The 23755-nt window shown below is 42.3% G+C and overlaps 2 protein-coding genes across 2 annotated transcripts in view; one reads left to right on the top strand and one right to left on the bottom strand.

Moving 5' to 3' along the window:
• The window catches only part of pdia5 (protein disulfide isomerase family A, member 5), a 48476-nt gene extending 41271 nt beyond the window's left edge, over positions 1-7205 (bottom strand). The window contains exon 1 of the mRNA XM_062402037.1: positions 7076-7205. Coding sequence (XP_062258021.1) covers positions 7076-7141 — 66 coding nt within the window. The 5' untranslated portion in view covers positions 7142-7205. The remainder of the gene's footprint in view (positions 1-7075) is intronic.
• Positions 7206-9124: 1919 nt separating this feature from the next.
• sema5ba (sema domain, seven thrombospondin repeats (type 1 and type 1-like), transmembrane domain (TM) and short cytoplasmic domain, (semaphorin) 5Ba) overlaps positions 9125-23755 on the top strand; it is a 156543-nt gene continuing 141912 nt past the window's right edge. The window contains exon 1 of the mRNA XM_062402018.1: positions 9125-9276. The gene's annotated coding sequence lies outside the window, so the exon portion shown is untranslated. The remainder of the gene's footprint in view (positions 9277-23755) is intronic.

The following is a 23755-nucleotide window of genomic DNA, read 5'->3' as shown; positions in this document are numbered from 1 at the left end:
GTATTTAAGGTGAATCTAAGGTAAATCAAAGTTTTATTTGTATTGACTTGGGAAGTTGATCTTTGTTTACTTTGTCACTTGAATTTAGTATATGATTATGAAGAGGTTCATGTGACAACGACACAAGCTGTGTCAGGATCTATTTAGGACTCATGGGAGCTGCAATGCGAAGGGTGGGCTAATTAGAAGCTGGCAAGATCACAGTTGTCTGCATAGGTGAGCATTCAGTCATTATGGGAGCGAGGAGCTGGAGGCAAAATAAAGCGGATTTGAAAGTAGATGGCAGGCTGTCGTACTGTGATAGGCTACTTGATGGCCTACTACACTCATTAAGGTGATGAAAACTCAACAGCGTCCTTTCTTAATCACTTCCTCTCCCAGTAGTGAAACATGTATCGTCTTTATGTTACAAATTAAGCTAAAGTGGAAAATATGTCCCGGATGGTATATAAAACTGACGAGGGATGTAGAAAGACGTTTGTGCGGCAGTATCTTACAATACACAAAAGTGATGGGGTGCGTCACAGAAACATTCAAGTAACAACTAGTTCCGGTCTTCTTTAAAAGACGACTGTGGGAGGAATGTGGTTTACTAATCCACAGACATTACAAAAGCACACTGTGTAAAATCTGTCAAAAAATAAAAACAATATCAGAAGTACAGAAGCATAATCCACTTGACTACAGTTGTCCCCTCCATGTTTTAATGTTACAAAGGATTGTGATTTTTCAAATAAATAAATAACTACTGTGTATTCTTCTTGTAGTGCAACATATAGATATTTCAAAATTGTTGTGACTGTGGCTCTGTAATGACTGAATCTGTCATGCATACAAACAGCTGCCATCTCCTGCAAAGCTTACAAATTTTAAAGCGCCACCTTAAAAACCCTTCTTTGGTGGCATTTACCCAATGATTGGAGAGTGTTAGTTAATCAGGAAGTTTCGCCTTGTTTTTAAACATTTAAAAAAAAAACAGAACTGTAAAGCACTTTGAGTTGTGTTCAAGACTAGAAAAGTGCGATAAGTGTGATAAGAACCACCTAAAGCAACCATCGTTGAGAAAATGTGTAGTTGACATTTTTCTTCTGCCTATGTCCCATCCACTAACATGGAGAGATAACTATACATATAGTTAAGGCAGGTGAGAATGATACTGTTGTCAACAGTGAAATAATGCAAGTCTTTTAGGTCATCTTTCTGTATCAGATATACAGTTACAGAAATATTTACTTTGCTGACAGTTTCCCTCACAATGCATTATAAGAGACCAGCTCATTCAGAAGCAGCATAAATGCACTGCTGGCGGTTTGAGCTGCAGTTTTCTTACAATGATGCACAGGCAGCTACAGTAAAATAGAAAACATGAATGCAGCAGAACAGTGTTATGCAGTTACATGATGTGAATTGTGCAAGTACAAAAAGTGAACTGATAATAAAAGTGGCTGTGATGAGAAGCCGATTCATTTTCATGGTGTCTGAATTATCTGTTTAGTGCTGGTGCTCTCTTCCTTTCAAGGGCTGCTTGTCTTCTACAATAAATGGCCCATTTCTTTAACTAGAACTGCAAATGATAGATGCAAGCAGGGATAAACTACAGCACACAACTCCATATTTATCAGATCACAGCAGTCTTAATCAAAACTCATGTTTCTTCATCTCTAGTAATAGTTCAGTTCACATGCAGTTTCATCACATTGGTGTTTTGGAACTATCTTCTCGTAGGAAAGTTTATAAAGGTATGAAATTTGAATAAATTAATCAAAACGAAAAGTAGCCTTCTAGCTTTTAACGAATTTGTGGCACCCCTTTAAGGAATGTTGGTGGCAACTCATAAATATTTGGTCAGAACCTCACATTTAGAGCTGTTAAAAGGTTGCAGCTCTGTTGCACAAAAACCTGCACAATAGATCAAATAGGAATGGTGGGTGCACGGTGGATTCAGTTAAAGTAAGCTGATGAGAAGTCTCATGTCTTTTCAACCCCATATACACCTGGCATTACAATGTGTTTAGGGTGACTGGACAGCAATCAGCTTGACCACATGCACCTGACACGTTGAGGATGGATTGAGACCTGATTGGTCAAAGCACCTCTAGAGGTGCTTTATAAATACAGCCCATTGATTAAGTCAAACATGGAAATGAAATTCACAGACAGCAACTACGAAGGTTGAAAAAGCTTAATCATGCACGATTGGTCCAAACCATCATGGTGGGCAGATGGGCACCTAACAGCCATCAAAATAAGAACCAGTCCTCAACTATGGACTTCATTCATGACAATCCTGGATTGCATGATGACGTGACAAATATTTTTTTAAGTAATGAGGATGTGATATGAGCTGGTCAGAGCGATTGGAGCTTCTTCAGATCAGACCCATGCTGTTCGTGTATAATAATACGTGTATGATTCGAATAGTATAATTGAGTTAAAGATCTAGATACAATCTGGAGATGAGATGTATTTCAAAGCCAAGTGGTAGATGATAATGTTTCTCTGGAATCAGAGAAAAATAGTTTTCTGTCCTCTGGCAGTCTTCATGAAGCCGAGATCAGCATTGTGATTCCACAATCCCAAGGATTTCATTCTACGACAGAGCAAGTAAAAAAAGGTGCCACTGTCTTACATCGATATCAAGCCCTAAGAACTTAAATGGACAATCCAGCAAAACAGAAAAAAGTCTGATGATCGGCTAATTTGTTATTACTTATTACTGGACAAATACCTGTCTGGAAAGTGTCATTTATCAACTCACTCTGTTCGCGTTTGTATATTGTTCCACCTTCTGGTCTCCTTGATGCCTAAAGCCTACATTAAAATCTGGGTTTTAATTCTCCTTTCACAAGCTACCAGAAACACTAGGAACCGTTCATCACTTTTCACTGTGGCTATATGCTAATTTGTAGTTATGGCCCAGAACACACATGAATCCCTTGGATTTAAGGACCTCACCAGAATATGCTTGAAGTCTTTCACAGTACAATGTTGGATGATTGCTGAAATACATACATGCACATTTATGCACAACAATCAGGGAATTTGAATATATATCAACTGATCCTTATTATCTTAACTCAGAAGGATTTAAGTTCGATCAATATTGAGATTTCATCATGTTCTCTCCAGTCGACTGTGATACATTAATACCCGATTGTTAAACAGGCAAACTGCTGTTTAACATAAACAGCAGTTATTGAACATAAGATGCTCAATAACCTGTATGTCCCACATGATCTGGTGTCATTAGTTCACAAGAGTGATTTGTTGGTGTTGCAACCAACTATCATTGCACTGACTGCTGATATTTATCAACTTACTGTTCAGCTCACAAAGTCAAAAACAATGACAAAATGCCCTAAGAATTTTTCAGGGCCCAAATTGATGTCCTGAACTGAATATGGTTCAGTTAGATGTGATGCAGATAACAGAGAGAGAATGCTTTAGTTTATTTGTCGCTAAACCAGTTTACTTGAGGACAACAGTCATTGAAATATGCTTCGTGTCTCAGCTGGCAGGTGACTGATAGAGAGAAACCTTGCTAGCACCAAACACACACTGAGGCATGTAGCCCAACAGCTCTGAAAGCTTCCTTCACTCTATCATCACTGTGAGAGGCATTATAATGGTGCTGCATTTGTACCTTCTTTCCCCAGAATCACTGCCTGCTCAACACACACTGCAGGGAGACAGCCTCATCGGAGTAAACCAGATCAATGGAGATAAGACCCAATGAAGGCAGCATGATTCAGTGAAAAATGTGCAAACACATTTTCCACACAGTTACACAAGTAGTGGGTTCCATCAGGAGTATTAAATGAGAAAGGTGAATAAAGCAGAACGAAGGAACTGAATCGCTGTCTCAGTAGCAATTCTATCATTCAACATGGTGATTTGATCCAAGAGATATAATTTGTCTTTTTTATCAATTCGATTTAGTGGCAAAATTTACAAATTGTACATCAATTGAATATACGCGGAGAAGATATCGTTATTGTTCAACAAGGTTAAGAATAAATACCAACATTCTTTGAAAATATCACTGTCAAAAAACGAAAGAATGTGTTTATTATTTCAACACAAAACCAAATAGCATTAGCATAAATGTAGCCTAAACCTTCTATGATGAGCCAATACAAACAAGCAGATGGGGAAAATATTTGCCCTACAATAAAGGCCAGAGTAAAGTGTCACTGAAAGGTACACAGTGTTGCAGCAATGCCCAAAACCTGTGCCTCGCTCAAATGCCAAAAGAGATCACAATCAGTCTACGGCTAAAATGTCAACTGACATATAAAAATGTGACCGCGCAACAAAATCCACTTTCATAATGGTAATGAACCTGAATCTCTTTCCTCATTAATCAAACCAAAGCCTCTGCACTTGATATCTATGTTAAACTGGCATTTTGTGATTACTCAGTGCATGAAATACCCAGACACAATGCTCTGAGTAAATACCACTGGTGCTTTAAACATCCACAGGACATCCTTTTATCAGCCATAAAACTATGTCCTGTCACGTAACTAATAAAAAATGTGGTGCTTTCTAAGCAGCAGGTGCCCAGCCCCTACCCGCGAGCCCATACCCTCCATCTGCTGTGACAAATCTGCTTAATAAATGGCATCCAGTTCCAGGGGCAGTACTGAATCAGCACAAATCGCAGTGTTTGTCATGCACTTGCCTTGAGTTTCCTCTGACTAATGAGCCAGTCAGGTGTGTGTTGGTGTGTGCGGACTGGCTGGTTGGAAAGGAAGCGACGCGGCATCCGATAACACACACAGGGCGCTGATTTAGAGGCTACTTAGCTCTCAAATGAGCAGAGGAGCAATCAATTAGCAGCTTTAGCAACTATCACGTTTCAGCTGTCAGACATGGAAGTCCGGGTAGAGGCAGAGTCTATACAAATACATTGTCAAGCTGCTGCTGTTGTGGGATGATGCGGACTTTGAAATGCAAATTTTTGACCAAAATGCGACCACAGACAATAAGTGTCAGAAAAGTGTCATGTCAACAGAGTTGACATTCAATGTTAAGTCAGTTCCGTTACCGCATTAAATCAGAGAAATACTCCTTAAAAGCAATAATTCTGTGGATAGTTGAATGAATTATTTCAAACATGTTAGGATGACTGACTTTCTGTGCCGTTTGATGCTAATCCGGAGTCTTAAGATTGGCCTACTTTAGCTCAGATACTGCATTTCTTGGAGCTCAGTAGTTCACAGGTCGCCCGAACACTAAATGTCACTGAAAGCATATAGGGTCACACATATTGATTAATCTGGATATAATTGACTTGGAGATACTATTCCGGTCATGTGCAAGTGAACTTAATAGTATTGTATGATTGGTCTGTGAGGGGAGTTTGGGTTATATTGCTTTGACAGTTTTGACAGTCAGGCCTCTACCCACCAAAATCAGTTCACCCATGTTTGTGCCATGTATGAACAGGGCCAAACAAATCAGGTCACCAGTGGTGGATGATAAGGACAAAATTCCATCACAGCATAATAGCAATATCAATATGTAATGATTTGAGCAGCAGGTAATCATATTTTTCCTTCATTGGTTAATATGTTGGATGTTTTTATTTTTCAACTAGTCCTTTTAATATTTGGTCTATAAAAGCTCCAAACACAATTTACCAATAACCAATGACATTTTCATAACACGCATACTGTGCAGTCATCATGTATTTTGACAGTGATGTCTTTGTAGTCCTACACATTCGTTTTGAGTAGGACAAATACCATCTGGAAATTTTAATTAAAGTGAACATAATCGGTGAACAGTGTAGGACCCTTTATACATAATCTCTTCTAATTTTATGATAACGCAGCCGAGCAGTGAACCTGAACCTATAAACAAGGCAACCAAGCGTGGGTTGGGAACACAGCTATTAACTGTGAAGGATTAACAATCAAATAAAGGGGATTACATATCCCACACCATGCACTGTCTGCTGTGCATGTAAACACCATTAACATTAAAGTTCAGAGGGCACACACTTTACCAAGTAGTCAGAATTGTATTTTAGATGCAATGAGATGTGGAGCAGTGCCAAAATCAAACAGTAGCACCGTCCGAATGCTAATGGCTCCACTGTAGGTAAACACCAGAGCACCACCCTTGTTTGCTAAGACTACAGGCATCAGGATGTAGAGCAGGAACGAGCCTGCATCAGTATTTAACTCAGCAGGGTTTTGTGTGCTACTGGATGCCTAAAAAAGTATCTATGTATCCACATCCAAATCCTTGTATCTATCCATCGTTGTCTCTGTCTACCGTTGTCTCCATCTATCTATCTATCTATCTATCTATCTATCTATCTATCAACCTACTATCTATCTATCTATCTATCTCTATTTATGCTATTTGTGGTTGGCTCTATCGTATCTTTTGTTGTGTATATATATATATATATATATAGATGTAGTTCTTCCTGAGGACATGACAGTTTCCACTCAAACCACAAACTTTTCACCTTTCATTTTCTTTTACAAACACTTGACTTTCAACACATTGATTGTCATGAGTGTCTGGGTGCTGCTGAGATAATAACAACTACCAGACTAGAAACTTAACAATCTTATAGAAAACAGGCAGGGAGTAAACGGAACTTTCAGGGTAAAGGTGAGTCGGTTCATCGGCTCATCGGCTCATCGGCTCTGGTTCTCCCGTGTTGACCGTCTGCACTCTCCGGTTGGTTACGGCTCAGACACAGGGGACGGAGCCCCCGTGCACAGGCAACCATTAACGTGAGAACCCTCCGCTCCGAGTGAGCCCTCACACGGGTAAACCCCTTCCGATATACCCGCTGTCCACACACGGTACGAGCAACTGGTTGTACCCGAGACCCTAAGTTCAAATTAGTGCTGTCAACTTCACGTCCAGCGCGGTGTGTGTGTGTGGGGGGGGGAGACTATGGAAGCAGCCGCGGTGGCTCCACTCCCAGCTTCCCGCACTCCTGGAGCTCTCCACAGGACACAAACACCCTCCGCTCCGGGAGAGACTGTCCACGAGAGCCCGCTGCGGTTTCACACGACACACGGAGGGAAACGTCCATGTCACTCACCAGCAGCACCAGCGTGAACATTCTCGCCTCCTTCATCCGTCTCCCGAAGAGGGTCCAAGAGGCCATGATGCCGTTGCCACGTCTGGATACGCAGGCGCACTCGGATTCCCTCGCACAGCGCAGGGCACTCCGGGAAATGTAGTCCAGGGAATAGGCAGTTACCGGGAAGGGGTCGGCTGTTGCACCTGGCGCCTCCCCCCCCCCCCCCCTCCCCAATGCTATCAGGGCGGGAATGTGTCAGCACTGAGGTCTACATGATTCTGTTCTATCACCATAATGCACACAATTAATCACACTACAGGCTTATTAGTAAATTGGCTTGTGATTGAATGGCTCTTAATTAGCTCTTCATCAATTACTTTTAGGTTCCTTTGGAATACTTGGTTTGATTATGGCAGTAAAATGTGCGCCACAGCGGCTGATGCATGCACTGCTAATTGGGCCAATAGGCCAAAAGGGTTAGGTCTAAACAAATGAATATATATTTATATAAATTTTACATTTTGAAAACAAAAAAATAAAAACCATCAATATTGTTTTTATGGGCTAACATATTCCCCCGTTTGTAGACGTAAATGAAGTCCACAGTAAAAGGTTTGTATTTGAAAAGGAGATTTAATTTAATAGAGTGTATGGAATATTTATAGTAATGAATTCTACTTTATTTACCGTTTGCAACCATGTTTAGTAGCAGCCTGCCCATCCAAGTTAAAAATATATAAAACTGCATAAATGAGTGTTTTTTCCGACTCAACATAGGTTTGAATTGAATATATGGTTTAGTTTATATTGTTTTATAATATACACCTATGGGTAAGGAGAAGCACTTCCCCATTACTTTTCTCAAACCCCAATAATCCATCTGTGAAATGTGTACATTATGTAAATATTTTCCGCATTTTATTATATTTTTCATATTTATTCTATTCGATACTTTTCTCTTGTCTACTACATGTACTATAAAATGGTAATTTCCCATCGTAGGATCAAGCTTATCTTATCTTATATATAGTTTATTTTATTTCACGCAACATACCTGAATCAAATCTATAGGTATGTTTTGGCTGTGGTTAAAACCAGTAATGGCTTATGTACAAACCTCACAAAAAGGATATACAAAAGATAAACATCAGGATCTGATACCCCCTTTGAATAACCTCTAATCACTGATAGGAATAGAAGAGATGTGTTGTGCCATTTAAAAGCCTGCAGCTGCTTTTTAGTGTCGTTTGGTAGTTTTGCATAACATTTACACACCTCTTTAAATCGAGTGTTATTGTGGTCAGTATATTAGAATAATAGTGGATGGTTCCGATTCCCAATCAAGTTCAACTCTTTATGAAAGTAAGGTTTAATGAAATAAAAATGTTTGCTCAGTCTAAACCTGGCTGACAGAATGGAATAAATTTGAATGCACTCTTTATTTAACCATGAAGATCCCATTACGATACACTATCTCTTCTATCAGTGAGTCCTGGTCGAGATTGGCAGTAATGAAGTAAACAAGTTTGAAATATAAATACAAGTAGGGGCAAATTACACACGAAAAAAAAAACGTGCAGAAAACACTGCATGCCTGTGACCCAGAGTAAGCATCAGATGAACTTCATATGTGAACTGTCTGAGTTGCATTGTTTTCTTTGGACAAACCAGGAAAGCAAAAGGGAAAGGAAATTCGTATGTACCCATTGGAGTTACATTGCCAGGTTACCCGTCACACTGGCACACAGCAGGCACTGTTGTGGCCCAGACAACACAACAACATGTGGGGCAAATCTTTCCCAGAAGCCCCGGTGTCTCTGTCCCTCAGGTCCCTGCTGCGCTTCAGCCCCAGACACACACATCCTGCTTCTCGTCGAGGACGCGACACTCCTCCACCTCTCCGGGGGTGTGCATGAGCGCTTCCTCCACATTGCGCCTGCAAACAAGTCGGACCCCGTCTTCCTCCTCCTCCTCTCTCCCACCCCTCCTACCTCTCTCCCCCCTGCCGTCCCCTCCTCAGCCGTGTGGTATCGCCCGACCATCCAGCACAGAGGCAGAAAGAGAGAGAGAGCGCAGTGTTTGGCTGCAGGTCGCCCGGAGAGGGACGCGCACAGCGGCTGAGGAACACAACACTAGACCCGTGTCTCTTACTAGTCTGGTTCTCTCCTCGTCTCCACCTTGCTTTGTCACCAACTTGGGGAATACTATCATCATCCAAGGTAAAGGGAAATGTCACTTTTTCATTCTTTTCTCAGGCAAAATACCTGGAATGACTGATACAAAGCACTTTTTCAGGTGGTTTGCGCACAAGAATTCAGCCTGAATATCGCTTCTAATTCGCGTATAGAGGCGAAATCGATGTTGTTTGAGTTTGGATTGAGGTGACGGCTTTTTACAGTAGAGATACATCAACAACATATCATGTTGAGTAACCTCCTTAGATTAAAACAACACCCTCCATCACTAATGGATTGGCTATACCCGGGAGCTTTATTCAGCCGTGCTGTGGGGTCCGTTTTTCTCTGGACCAGTGTTCTCTATGCTGTGTTCGAGTAATCGGCCCGTTTTGAATGTTAATATCTAATAATTTCCTGTCTTTTCGTCCACTTTGTCTTGTCCAGTGTTTCTGGTGAGCTGCCCTGTCCGTTCATGCAGCGTGTGTTTTTCTGAGCAGTTGGGCTCTTTATGCCACGGCCAGTTTTACTTTCCACTCACGTTTCATCCCAGGATCAGAGGAGCATTTGTGGGGCTGCTGGAGCTGCCTGTGCCTGCCACATTAGTACCGTCACAAACTTACTTTGTGCTGCTCGCGGACCTCTATAGTCCTCATGATTTTCACATGTAAAGTTTCGAGATAAACCTCTCTCGGGAGACGAGGATTAACTGTTTCAATCGTGCGTTCCAAATGCATTTTCTCTCTCAAATCGACTATTTTTAAACGTGATAATCTAATTTAGACCCAGAACATGTGATCTCAAACTGATCACCATGTTGACCCCTTTGCAACTTTTGCTGGTGAACTTCGTTCACTGGCTCCAGACTTCCAACAATGACCTCATCCCTTATTAAATCCAAATTAACAGGCTTTTTACGCGCGCAATGAGCCGCTTTTTACGCGCAGCATTCACATATTCAAACAGCCTCGTATTCTGTGCAGCTCCCAGCAAACACTGGTGCGACTAAATCTGCGTGAAAACACAGAAAAATCGGCTCAGAAAGTCATTATTCATGAGCTTGTCACTTGGATGAATTGCTTCTCCATTTCTCTCCCCCACCGCCTTGTGCAGACGCTGTTTCATTTTTAATTCAAGAGAGGGATAAGTGTCCAGCCGAAGCTGAGGGATGTGGCACAAAGAAATACAGTATTATGAAATAAAGTGGGACATTTATCTCCTGCGTGCATTTAGGTTGATTGTTCCGAGGAGCTTTGTTGGAGCAGGTGGTGCTGGTGGGCTGTGATGCTGCAGAGCACCAGAGGGCAGTGTTGAGCAGCACGTTACAGCTGTGGTAAACACCTTGCAAAGTGAAGCTTGGACTATCTCCACAGGTGGACACGCACACGCACACACACGCACACTTATTTGCAGACCAGATTGTTTGTGCACTGGAGTAAAAGGTGCAGCACTCATCCAAGCCCGGACAAATTACAACATCTAGGGACACTGCTTTAATGGATTATTGCTTGTATGATTTTTTTCTCCCTCTTTGCTTCGGCTGATTAAATGTCAAGCACTTTGAACAACGCATTTTCAGCCGGTTTACAGCTTTCAGAGATGTTTTGTGCATAAAGCTTTAATTTTCCAAGCCTTAAAAAATCACAATCGTTCGGTTAAATTCATCAAAATTGTTCACTTGAAAGTCTATTTTCCACCATCACCAACAATCAACATGGGACTTTTTTTTGCCTTTTTTATCTCAAACTTTTGTTTTTTTGTTTAGCCTCAGTTGTTCAATACAATTTTAACGGCGTCAATGAAGAACACTGTTATTCATCAACACAAAAATGTCTGTCACATATAACCGAGGATGGCTGCTTTAAGGTTTTGGGAAATGTGTCAGGAAATAAGACGTTTGTGTTGCAGCTTTTTTTTTCAACTGCTATGCGCGGACTCTGAAACCATTTGTGTAACTCTAATTAATGATCTAATAAACAAAGACTCATGAGCTTATTAGTTTGCTACAATATTTCCCTCTCAGTGGACAACATGGCACAGATTCCTAATCCATATCTCAACAACTTTATTCTTTTCATCAGGAATTAAAAATAGAAGTTGGCACTTTGTTCATTAATCAGCACATGTGAAAGTCCCATATCCCCCCCCCCCCCCCCCCCCCCAATCTTTTGATAGATATTCATATATTCTCACAGGTTTTGTCAGGCCCCGCATGCTTGTCTTATGGATGATTAACGCTTTTGTTGTTTGAAGAGCAGTTTTTAGTATCGTGGGTCACTCCTTTCAAATGGAAAACGGGTTTTCATCTTTGATGAACTTATGAGGGCTCTTGACAGGTCCTGGCAGGGGGAACCAGTCCAGTCCAGTAGAGTAAAAGAGATCCAGCACAAGAGATTCACTCCCCCACCCCCATACTCCTCTCACACCGCCTCTATGTTCACTTTCTCCTCCGCTCTGTTTCTCTTTCTCCGCTTGATGTCTTTGTTGTTACAGAGTGTGAAAGTGTTTTGTTTTTGATTATACTGTAATAAGGGTCTGTATCGTCGTGGCATCTGATGTCGACATGAATAATTCATTTTCATTAACGAATATGATAGGTGCGGAGTAAATGAGCTGACAGCCTCTTCGTCAAATTATTAATGGTGCATATTTTAAACTGAGCCATGTGGATTACTTCTGTCGTCGGCATCATTTGAGAGGGGACAAACGCATATAAAAGTTTAATGTCTGCAGAACTTGATCCGTCCTCTCTCCTCTGACCAAGTTTAATTCTCTAAGAAAGAAAGGGAGGATAGTCTGACCTCCGTGACTGTGTGTCTGTCTAAAGAGATAACCAAGGGATACAGATAACAAGAAGACTCAGTCCGGTCTGCGGTCACAGCATTCACATATCAGCTGGTCTATAAAAATAGAAAATAAGTTTGAAGGAAAAAATAATCCATCGACAGACTGTTTTGTCATCTCAAGGGAAAACTTCACCGAAACAGAGTTGGGAACTGTTGCAGTTTTGTTTTGTTTTTAATGCATGTCAAATAAGAATTTCATGACATCTGACGGAGCTCATCTCAACCTCACTCACACAGTAAAATCTCACTTTTCTTTTTTTAAATTCCCCAACATGAGTGTAACATGAGTGTAACAGTGTGGAGATGCATTTCCACACTTTAAGACCCAGGCAGGATGCTCAAAGCCCATGCTGCGAGGCAGCGAGTGGCCAGCTGAGACGTGCTCTGCCTACTGTTGGTCTTGATTTTGCTCCTTTTTCCCCCACAAAGCCTGAGCTTGGTATGTGAGAGTGAAGCAGAGACATTTCAGACTTTTAAAGTGGCCTTCTTGAGCAGGATTCACATGGTAATTAGGTCAGGGGACACTGAGGGAAAACAAAGCTGTGTGCATGCAACGAGAGCAGCAAACATACTGCGTTTTCCTCCAGACGTTTCGAGGCGGAGAAGAGACTGCCAGAGATGCTTCTCTTTATATTCTGAAAACAGAGACTGTTACTCACTTTTATTTGAATACAATGCCAGATTTGAAATCACAGCTTCAGGCACTGTGACTTGTGGCGGCCCAGCCTTCACCTCAATATTCACTGTGGTCTTTATACTTTGAATACAAAGCTCAGCTGCCTTGTCACCTGAATGTGACATAAATGCTGCCCCTTTCCAGTTGAGCACCTGATTGAGGTCCTGTTGACATGACATCTTTCTATATGAAGACTCGTGCAGAGACGTGCACATTTTGGCTGCGGCTCTTCTTCTTTAATAGGCTAATGTGAACGTTCTGTGGCCAAATCTACTGTCAGCAGCAACAAACTGCAGCTTGACAGATACACTGTGCTTCACTTGAGCAGCATCCCGATGAGAATCCGCCTTCAGCAGAGAGAGGCCAGCGGTCTGTGTGGTGCAGTCTCAGCCGCTGGGTCGAAATGAATAATTCCACCGTGTCTGTCTGGGTCCCTTCAGCCTCCCAGGATCTCATTGTTTCCAAATGCAGAGTGCACTCGGCGTGGCCTTCGCCCGCAGTGTCCGCCTGTTCGTAACCTGGTCTCTCTCTCTCTTTCTCTGCCTTGACACACAACCTCGTCTTCGTTGAAATCTGATTCGGCTGCAGCTCTGAAACCCTGCTAATTAATGCTTGATGCAACTCAACAGACTCAATTGGTTCCTGGAACTTTATCATCAATGTTTTTACCTTGTTTTCTTGTCTTGTAATTACTGTGCCGGTTATTTAACTAATAAATTAGGTGAATCATTGTTAATTATCATTGGACCTTCTCCCTGTTTAATATAAATTGCATACATATAGTTTCTTTAGGTGTCACCTTCAGCCTTAGGAAGTTATGATGATGATCTTTTTATTTGTATTATTTTATGAAGTGATTTTATATATAAAAAGATATTAAACATATTAATCAATACCAAGCAGTAGTTTTTACTATCGGTAATTCTAAAGGATAGTTTGGAAACCGAAGGCTTGGTCCTTAGTGTCAAACTACTCTTTTCTTTTGTCACATATTCTTTTTGTTGCCCCTATGAGGTGTGTGAGAGGGTGTGTTGAATGCCGTCATGCGCTCATTCCTGCGTGTGCGCATGCGTGCATGTCTGAGCAATTTGATTTTTCTCTTTGTATGCATGCGGAGCGGACGTGAAGGCATGTGCCTTTTCTCTCCCCACCCTCCTCTGTTCAGCCCGGCAAGGTCTGAGCAGGGTGGGAATGAAAGGAGCGCAGGAGGAGGAGAAAGTGCTCCCACCGTTGATTTGGCCATTGTGGGGGGAGGAACACTATTCCCATTGATGCTGTGGACGCATGGCTGAAACCCACAGATCCTTTAGGAAGGAAGCTTATTCAAAGCATGTTGTGACCCTGAGGACCGGGTTGGAAGATGGGTGTTGAGCCCATTGTGGGGACGGTGGGAACATTGTCCCCGCTCCGCTGCTTTAATACCACTCTGAACCAGAGGGTCTGTGAGCTGGATAGTCTCTCTCAGGTCGTCGGGTTGTGCTTTACAAGATACTGGAGCTGTCTCATGTGAGAGGTCTCTCCAATTTACTCATTGAGATCAAAACATCTGAGAAACATTTTCCTATTGTGATTCACTGTTTCATTTATAAAGCTAATTAAGAGTTCAGCGAACTTTACCAGTAACATATCACTTTACTGTTCATATACCTTGACATCATTTTGAATTTGTTATATCGTCTTGAGGCTGCATTATATTGTAGTAACACACATTTTGAGACAACCCATGGCATTTAAGCAGAAATGATTAAAACCACACACATGCATGTTGGACTTTCTTTTGGAAGGTACTGGACATGTGTGAGTTTGACGCAAATAAATCTGGGTATTACAAACATTTTCTTAAATATTATGGAAAACCTCTTTAAATCCCTATAAACAATGAAATCCAAAGCGACAAGTGTTTTTAAGTGACTTCATCAAACCAGATCTTTTCCTCTGAATCCTCTGCACTCCTCCTGAGGATGTCTGAGTTTCGGGTATTTTACTTTGAACAGCCCCATTGTACGTGTCTTTAAGAAACCCTCCAAATGGAATAAGGCTCATTTTTACCATGGTGTACCTTCGAAAAATGGTTATATCTCTTCCAAATGGAGTCACAGGCAGAGAGCTAAACTCCCTCCTCGCCTCTGTGCTTGGTGAAGTAATAGGTTTGCAGTAAGCCCTCCGAATAAGGATTGGATTAGGACACATTGGCAACTCCTGGAATATTTATCTGGCTGTGTATTTACACACCCACAGGAAAAAGAGCGGCTACGAAATATGTTTTACCAGATTCGCTTTTTTTTGGCGTGTTGGACGTTTAACAGACTGTCCTGATTCCGAGTGTCATCTCAACAATAGCAGCTGATTTGGAGGCGATTGGCTAAAACAGATCAGAGTTCCTGATGTGTTTACCTTTTATTAGTGTGTTTTCAGTATTGGACTCTGATTAGCTCTGATAGGTCATATAACTGACTCATTAGCAAGCACCGCACATGCATACTGGTCAGCAACTGGGTGTGTGTCCGCTTCGTTTCTGCTCTGGGTTTGCAGTATAATGGCCGGGAAATGAGCTGTAAGCAAAAGCAGGCAGCTGCTCTCCGCTTCCACCGTTATCCACGTCCCTGTAGCACGTGTAATTGGACAACCACATGTCAGGCTGTGCCTTGCAGTATGAGCCTAATGATTTTGCAGCAATAAATATGATGAGAGCAGTTGTCTCTTTGTCCGATGTTGGCACGAGAGGTGATGCGGGGGTCTAAATCCACTGGAGAGCAGAGGGTGAACCGGTGGATTACAACTGAAACGGCTATAGAATGGCACACAGCAGAGCAGATACACCTCCACCAAAGCCCAGCAGTCCCCTCATGACACCACATATGAACCTGCTACAGCCACATTTTTGCTAAGATCTTCGCCAAATTGGAAACACAATATTGCCAGATTTATCTCTCACTGAGATGATGAGTTATTTTGTGCATGGGAAGTTGGTGCAGATGTCCCAAAAAAAAGATGGGCCTCATCTTGTTAAAGAACGTGTCTGGTTGTGTTTTCTTTCTTGGCCAATGTGTCATCCATCCACCAAGTTTTGCAGAAATCTGTTCAGTGATTTATTTTTTGCGATATGAATAAAGGATGGTCACTCACAGATACAGCGATGGTCATTTCATGAGCCGGCTCTGATGATTTTGGTGCCCGAGGCAAGGTTTTAGCAGTTTCCCCTTCAGTCATAGACTTTTATCTTCATCATATCACGTTTCATTAATAAAAGCAAGTTCAAGTTCAGATATCTGGTTCTCCTCTTATTTCTCATGCCTGTTTGGATGAATGGCCCGTCTGGCACATACTGCCTATGCCCCTGGCCGGCCTTGTTGTCCTGATCTTAAATAAAGTGAATAATTCTTTAGAAAAAACAACACATTTCAAATTTCAAACCCCCCCTTTATTTTTTCCCATCTCATCTCCCTACTGACAGAGTGTGGCTGCCGTCCCATTAAGCTGTCAGCAAACAACAAACAGCAGAGCAGAGGATGCATCACAAAGAGCCCACTATTTGAACTGCGGGGGGGGGGCCTTTCCATCTTTCCTTTTGTGTGACAAGTTCATCTTTCCCCTGTTGGAATCCGCAGCCTCTAAATATTTCATGCTGCATGTGTTATTAGTGACCTCGACCTGCAGACACACAAGCCTACATGTGAGATAATTACATGTCTCCTCAGTGACAGCACGAGGAATCTGTTAAACATTTTGTTAGCCGCCTTTTATATCATGTACCCTCACGCTGACTTGTCATCTTTCACTCTGCCCTTCTTTTGCACTCATTCCCAAATATTCACCAGTGCCTTGAATGGGCATTCCAGGTTAAATTCTGGAGATGGCACGTGACAGAGACTGAGAGAGTGGCCCTGAATCGAGGAATGCGTAACAAAGAGAAGTAATAACGGAGACCAAATACCATTTTGTGTGGCGGCAAAAAGCCTATTTTACATCACAGATGCCAAAGTAGCTCGACATTTCACAGCGACCATCAGACCGTGCGGTTATTCAGTGTCTGAGGTTGAAACAGTTTCCTATTTGACCAGGGCAGCAATGAGCACCTGGCGTAACCTGCCAGACATTCAGGAGAAATTATTCCAGTGTGTCTTTTGACCTTTTTGTTTGGGCCTTGCCAGAAATGTCTTGGTCTTAAGCCAACAGAGAGAGCGCAGTTTTTCTCTAACGGTGGCCGATTATTTTATTTTTTTTGTGTGGGGGGGGCCGAGACGATCACTTCTGAAGCTGAGGCTCACGAGGAACCTGAATCAACAGCTCATCTATCAAGAAATCTGTCAGTCTGTGGAATTCCTATCTCGAGAAACGTTCATCTTATCAGCTTTACAATTTGCATGTGTATTGTTAAGGGCCAACGGAAGTGCAGGGCCAATTTGAAGACTTTCATATTCAATGATAAATTAATAAAAAGGCAACTAGTGACCTGTAGCAGTCAGTGGAGTTGTCACGGCTCATAAATCATGCAGAATTACAAACATCTTATTTTGAAAAGTTTTGGTCTGAAGATTTTCTTTTGCTTAACAGATCTCTGATCCAGCCAACTTGCATTGTTTGGAAAAAAATAAGACTTTATATCAATCATTCAAACTTGTGCTGTACATAAGCCATAAAATAATAAAGGAAATTCAGTTTCTTTTATGAAGACTATAAGATCTTCACTGCAGATAAACCAGGTAGGATGAACATAAAGTCTTCTAACTTAACTCTGCACCGTAGACTGTGTATTTAAAGCTCTGCACACAACATGAGACAACCAAACTGTTGCGATGAGGACTCGCACGTAGCATAACATGGCACAAGAGAACAGGACATTCCAAACAGGCAAGGTTTAGAACGGACAAGTTAGTTAAACAGTAATTAAAAGAGGAGAATATTTCTGACCACAGGCCTCTTATGAGTGTAACAGCAAACACGAGTGTCCACCCTTAAAGATTAGGACCCTGACTCGATGTGTGATTACAGCGCACCACACAAAGGTTCCTCTGTCACCAGCGACACGTCTGACAGACGGGAGTGAAGGAAAGTGTTTGTGTTCAGGTCGACACAGCGGTCGAGCATCAATCCACTGTAAACATTTCTCCTCTGCGTCCCACCAGCTCTGCAGCACCGCCGAGTTTGGTTCGCGGTCGGCTTTGGTTACTATGACGATGGAAGTGGCTCTCTGCGGGGGGGAAGGAGGGTCTGTTTTGAGGCTGAGAAAGAGGAGAGTGTGACAGTGATTAATGTCCTGGCAGAAACAGAGACAGTCGACTCTCGGGGGCCCGTCGTCAACATCACAGTGCCCCCCCCCGCCCCGACCACCACAATATCGGAGAGAAGTTTAATCACAATCCTGTGAATTATTTATCGTACAGAAATCAATTCGTTTTACACTTGGCGGATGAAAGTCGGAGTAAAAATTCAATCTTAAATTAAGGATTAAATCAAGAAGGAAATGAGGTCCACCTGCGAGTCTCGTAGAATGATTCCTGGATATCCGGCTGATTAATAGAGAACCATCTGTCTGTGCGTCTGACGAGTTGAGATGGCCTCTTCTCCCGGCTGGCGTGGTTAGAGGGGCGTCTAGTCGACTGAGTCGGGAGACGCTGCAGCCACTCTGCAGCCTGTTAACAAGGAACTGAAGTGATGGACGACTCGAGGCTAAAACGTCTGCACGATGGAGATAAGCAGCCAACTGTGCCTCTTCATCCCGGCGTCCCCCTCCTCAACATGAAGACCTCCACAAACGCTGCGGCGGGATATTCGAAGGGTCTCGATTTGAGTTTGGGCCTTATGGACATCACCTACTGCAGTGTCTGGATAGTTGGCCTCTGCTCGCACATGCAACCACACGTGCACAACTCATTCTCTCCTCATGCCTTACACACTTTTTTACAAAGAAACCACCTCAAAGCTTTCCGTGGTTCTTATTCCTCTTTCATGTCCCCCACCTGGATCTGAAACTCCATTAGAGCTCCTTTTGAGGAAGCTGGTCCCAGCCGGAGTTTTCTCACTTGACTGCCCCTTTACTCCACCGCTCCTTAACTCTGCAGGTGAAAGGAGCCTCTGTTAAGTTGCTATAGTGCATAATGTGTGTGTGAGCACCATGTACTGCAATTAAAGTCTGTCCTCGGAGCGGAAAAAAGCCTTTTTCCTCTTTCTCCTACTCTTTCTCTTCCTCCCCTTCTTCTTTGTCTTCTTTGTTGTGTTATTTTCCCTCTTCATATTCTTCTTCCTCTTTGTAATCTTCATCTTTCTTCATCTTTTCCATGTCTCTAACTTAATCATTGTCATCTTTATTTGTTGATTTCATCGCCTTTGTCATCTTCCTCAGCGTCTTCCTCTTCCTCATCTTCATCATCTTATTTCTCGACTTCCTCTTCTTCGTCTTCATCCTTGTCTTCTTCATGGCTTTCATCTTTGTCTTCATCTTTATGGGCCTTCCTCTTTTTCTTTATTATGTTTCTTCTTCCGTATTTCGCTTCTTCGTCTTTGCTTTACTATTTCTCGTCTTTACTGTCTTTGTTGTCTTCTCTGTCCTCTTCATCATCCTCCTCGTAGTCTTCCTTGTCTTTGTCTTCCGTGGTCTTCTTCTTTCTCCTTCTCATCTTCTTCATCATCCTCTTTGTCCTCGTTTGGGTCTTTGTCGTCGTAATCATTGTCATTGTCGTCTACTTCTTTTTCTTCTTTCTCCGACTTTCTACTCCTCTTTCTCTTCTCCCTCATCATCTTCTCCTCCCCCTCCTCCTCTTCTTCTCCACCTGACACCCAAGCCCTCCACAATCAAACACTCGTCCCTCTCTGTGACTTGACCCTCCGGCTCTCATCTTGTATCGGCGGCCGTGTAAAGGAGCTCAGTGCTCGCCAGCTATGTGATGCTGGTGTTATAACTGGAGAGGGCGTGATGAATGAGCTCTAGACATACACACATTCCTTTGTGTAGTCATCAAACCCTAAAGGAGGTAACGTTACCTTGTCATTTTTCCACACCTGTCTGGCCTCTTTACCGTGACCTCGATGGAATTGGTGTGTGGGCCTGTTGTTTTCATATTTCAGTTTTTAAACACCACAGGTCGATTTCCAGCAATGTGTACAAATCAGCCGCTGGATGTTTGATCTTGGAGTAAATGTCTGACCCCCTCATAGCAGATTGCTCCTGCTAGCGTTGGCCAGCAGCTCCATTCATCACCCACCAGGATAGCGGCTTTAGTCAACCGCTTTTTAAACTATGGCTGATGTCCCAATAGCGGTCATGAACCCACAGTATGTCTCCAAATGACAAGAATATATTCAAAATCCATCCGGTCCGTCTGGTTTGTGAGCCCTGCTGCATGTGTCAAAATGGTAATATAACTTTCAAATTTTTCACCTCTGTTTGTTGGTTGGTTTTTATGTTTGTAAGCAATATTACACAAACAAAAATCAATTGAATGATTACCAGGACTCTTGGCTGGGGAGCAACCGTCTTAGTTCCAGTGCGGATCTGGAAGTCTGTTGTCTTCATCTGTGACTGCACAGGAATAGAGGCTTCATAACTAGCCGAGTATTTTAAGATTCACTTACCAACACATTTCACATCTTTGCAATTAGTGAAGAAGGCTCAAGTGTCATCACGTGTCCTTGGTAAGAATCTGGAGTCAGGAGATAAGTGAAGCTGCGTTTAATGTGTGAAATATCACCACTTAGAGAATGAAATATACGTAAGAGGAAGGAACTCATCAAAGGCTTCACAGTTGATTCAAAAGCATATGAAGTAGCACTTGGCTGCTCATCCTGGAATGGGTTGGCACAGGACGGATCCGCCCGTTGGATCCCTTCGAACTGGGACAGCCTAGTCGGGGAGCTGTGATGGGATGCTGGCCCTGAATTAGGAAAAAAACATGCAGGTCACCAGAAAACAACAATTTCTGTATTATCAATATTTTGTATTATTGCTGCTTTATCATATTTTTATCCTCCAAAAGAGAAATGCTCTTTCAGAAAGCATTACACAGAGATGGTTGTCTTATATTGAGAACTACATGGGTATATAAAGATAATCAAGAATTAAAAAGATATTCTAGTGAGGTCCTGTGTGCACATGTGCATGAATTCCATTAGTATTTCCCACCAATGCATTTTCATTCTGTCGTGTCCTTGTAGTCTCTGTAACTGGATCTGTGTCCAAACATCTGTCCTTATTTCTTTCTCTCTGCACTAAATCCATTTCTTTACCTCCAAATACAGACTCTATTAGCTCCATTCATCACAACTACACTTTAATCATTGTATCATCAGCTGGCTGGACAAACATGCTGTATATGATGAAGGCAGATGGATTAATACCTACATCATGGCATTGCAGCGCTGGCAATTACCCCTGTGTTTGTTATTTAGACACATGCTGCTCTCTGGCTTTCTGCAGTGCTTTTGCTTTCGCTTCTCATTTCGGCTCCAATGAATTATGACGCCCTCGGGGAGCAGTGAGACGACAACAAGAGAGAACCACCCTTCACGCAGCTTCGTGCTCAGATGTCTCATTTTTAGTGTCGGCCCTCCGTACGCAGATGAAGATGTCTCTCTTCCGCTCACCTTGAGAGAATAAGTTGATTTGGGCCTCAGCGTACATGCAGTGGGTGAGGAGATGCTGACTTTAAGCCCGTGGCTCTAACACAGCAGGTTGAGGTTGAAGCACATTCGGCTCAAATCTGACAGGATATTAAAAAAGACTTAACAAAGACAATTTAAACACCTACTGTCTTTACCCTATCCGTGTCCTTTATTAACCCAAGAGGAAGCAACGCTGAAATTTCATATCAAAAGATGTCCTATTGTTGTTATTTGCACATATTTATCATTGGTATTATACTGTTTAGTGTCTAAAATTCTAGTTTACATTCTCATAGTTAAATACCTGGGGGAAAACATCAGAGTTTCAAAGTTGCACGAAATTCGGTCACAGACACTTCTTCAGTTAGGGTGCTGGATATTGGTTTTATGCAATTTAACATTATGTTTACAGTGAAGTGACCTTTGACAATCAACACTTCAATATTTTGTCCCTAAAGACATTTTTGTTAAATTTTGTTGCAGTTACTGTATCTGAGTTTTGACCTCTGATCATCAAATTCCTATCAGGTCGTCCCTCAGTCTGCCTATACAAAGGCTCTATTTAACCAGGGGACAATATTTCTAAGATCAGAATCTATTGTACAAGAGAAACTGAATGTTTCTGTGAGATGTAATGAAATCCCCTCCGGACCTTGACCTTCGACCACAGCAATCGAATGAGTTCATGTCTAATCAGTTCATCTCTGAGTCCAAGTGAGTGTCTGTGCTGAATTTTAAAGCATTTGTTCAAAGCAATCCTGAGATGTCACGTTCAAGAACCTCCAAAAACAGATTTGGCGAGATCGCAGCGACATTGACCTTTGACCACCCATATCTAATCTGTTTAACTTTGTTTTAAAGTACCACAATTAAATTCCTTCTCTGTGTCACTGAAATCTTGCATTCACAGAGTGGGATGTGATGCTTGGTGCCGAGGCATAAACACACATTGCATGGTCAAATGTATGTGGACATTAGCATTAAAGGCATTAAATGGACCTGTCCCAAACCGTGAAAAAAACACAAAAATGAAAAGGTTCTGCCATGTGCACAGGGGCGTCCACATCCTTTTCGTCACTTAGTAAATTGTATATTTTACAGTGGTGGAAAGTGAGAGTAGCTTCTCTTCTGTGCGCCTCGCTCACTTCTCTGCTCACAAACCCCCCACACTGATCTGTACCACCCTCCATGCCCCCTGCTGCTTCCACAGTGTGTCCCTGCTGGCGTGACGCCCAGACACCCTGGCGATTTACAAACCAGCGGTGATGGCGGCCGTGCCCACGCGTCTTTGACTTTGCTGGAGACGTGCTCCCATTCATTAAGGCAGCGCAAATGACAGAGGGCCACTTGTGTTCTGCGGCGAGAGGGAAAAACAAGACATAAAACATGGGGCTGTTGTTTGTCGGAGCATCAGTTTGGTGGTTGTGAGACTGTCTTTACCTTCAGGTGTCCTCTCTTTGTCCATCAGATCGTCTCTTTCTTCTCTGTATTGTTTTTGGTATCGGAAAGGAAACTCGCAGATGATCTGAATGAGTGTTTACTGGCGGCGGCGGCGTATTTATGTGAGCAGGGAGCTCTTTGCCTTGGCTTCTTTGTTCTCTCGTGAGCTGTACACCTTGGATTAGTTTCATCGAACGCTCAAAAGATTTTTTACAATCCTCACTCGCTACGATCTGAAACACACGGAGAGGGTTTAAACCTTTTGTTTGTCTGGTAATTTACATCAGCTTGCTCTGCAGGTGTTGCCAACGAGGGTTTTGTTTGCACCGCAACTCGCTTCTTCGATGAGCTCATGTGGTGCCAGTGGTTTGAGGAGTTTCAGTAAGCACAGTAAACGTCTCTGTACAGTAGACACATAAGGTGGTCAGTTTCTTTTATTTTGCGTCATAACGTAATTGCAAAGTCATATTCTATGAATGACCCCATTGTGATTTTCTTAATTATCTTAAATGCACCATGAAAGTCGGTGGCACCATTATTATTAGAAATGCTCTGAGGAAGAGGTCAGAAACACAGTGTCGGAGTCCTCTTGTCCTCTACTTTGTCCTCACAGTTCTTTAACCATCGAGGTGTGTGAGTGTACTTTTTAGTGTCTCTTTAGGACCTTGTTCAGCATAAACACTGATTTTGAAATTTGATGCTTAGATCTTTGTTAAATTGGTTTTAGATGCTCCATTACCACTTCATGTAATACTCAATTTATACTTATACAGAGTTTTCATCTATTCATCAATGTAACATCACTTCTTGATGCCATTCATGTCAAAAATAACACACAACGAGGTAGTTTGATATAAGGAAAGTGGGAAACGTTCAGGAGGTCCCTGTTGTGCTGTGGGATTGTTGTCACCATTACCACTGATGTAATCATACATAGTACATTGGTCGGCTGTGGCTTAGTGGT

Source organism: Platichthys flesus, chromosome 13 (genome assembly GCF_949316205.1).
Source record: "Platichthys flesus chromosome 13, fPlaFle2.1, whole genome shotgun sequence".
Taxonomy (NCBI): Eukaryota; Metazoa; Chordata; class Actinopteri; order Pleuronectiformes; family Pleuronectidae; genus Platichthys; species Platichthys flesus.
The sequence above is the reverse complement of the archived record's forward strand: the minus strand, read 5'-3'. Positions and strand labels throughout refer to the sequence as shown.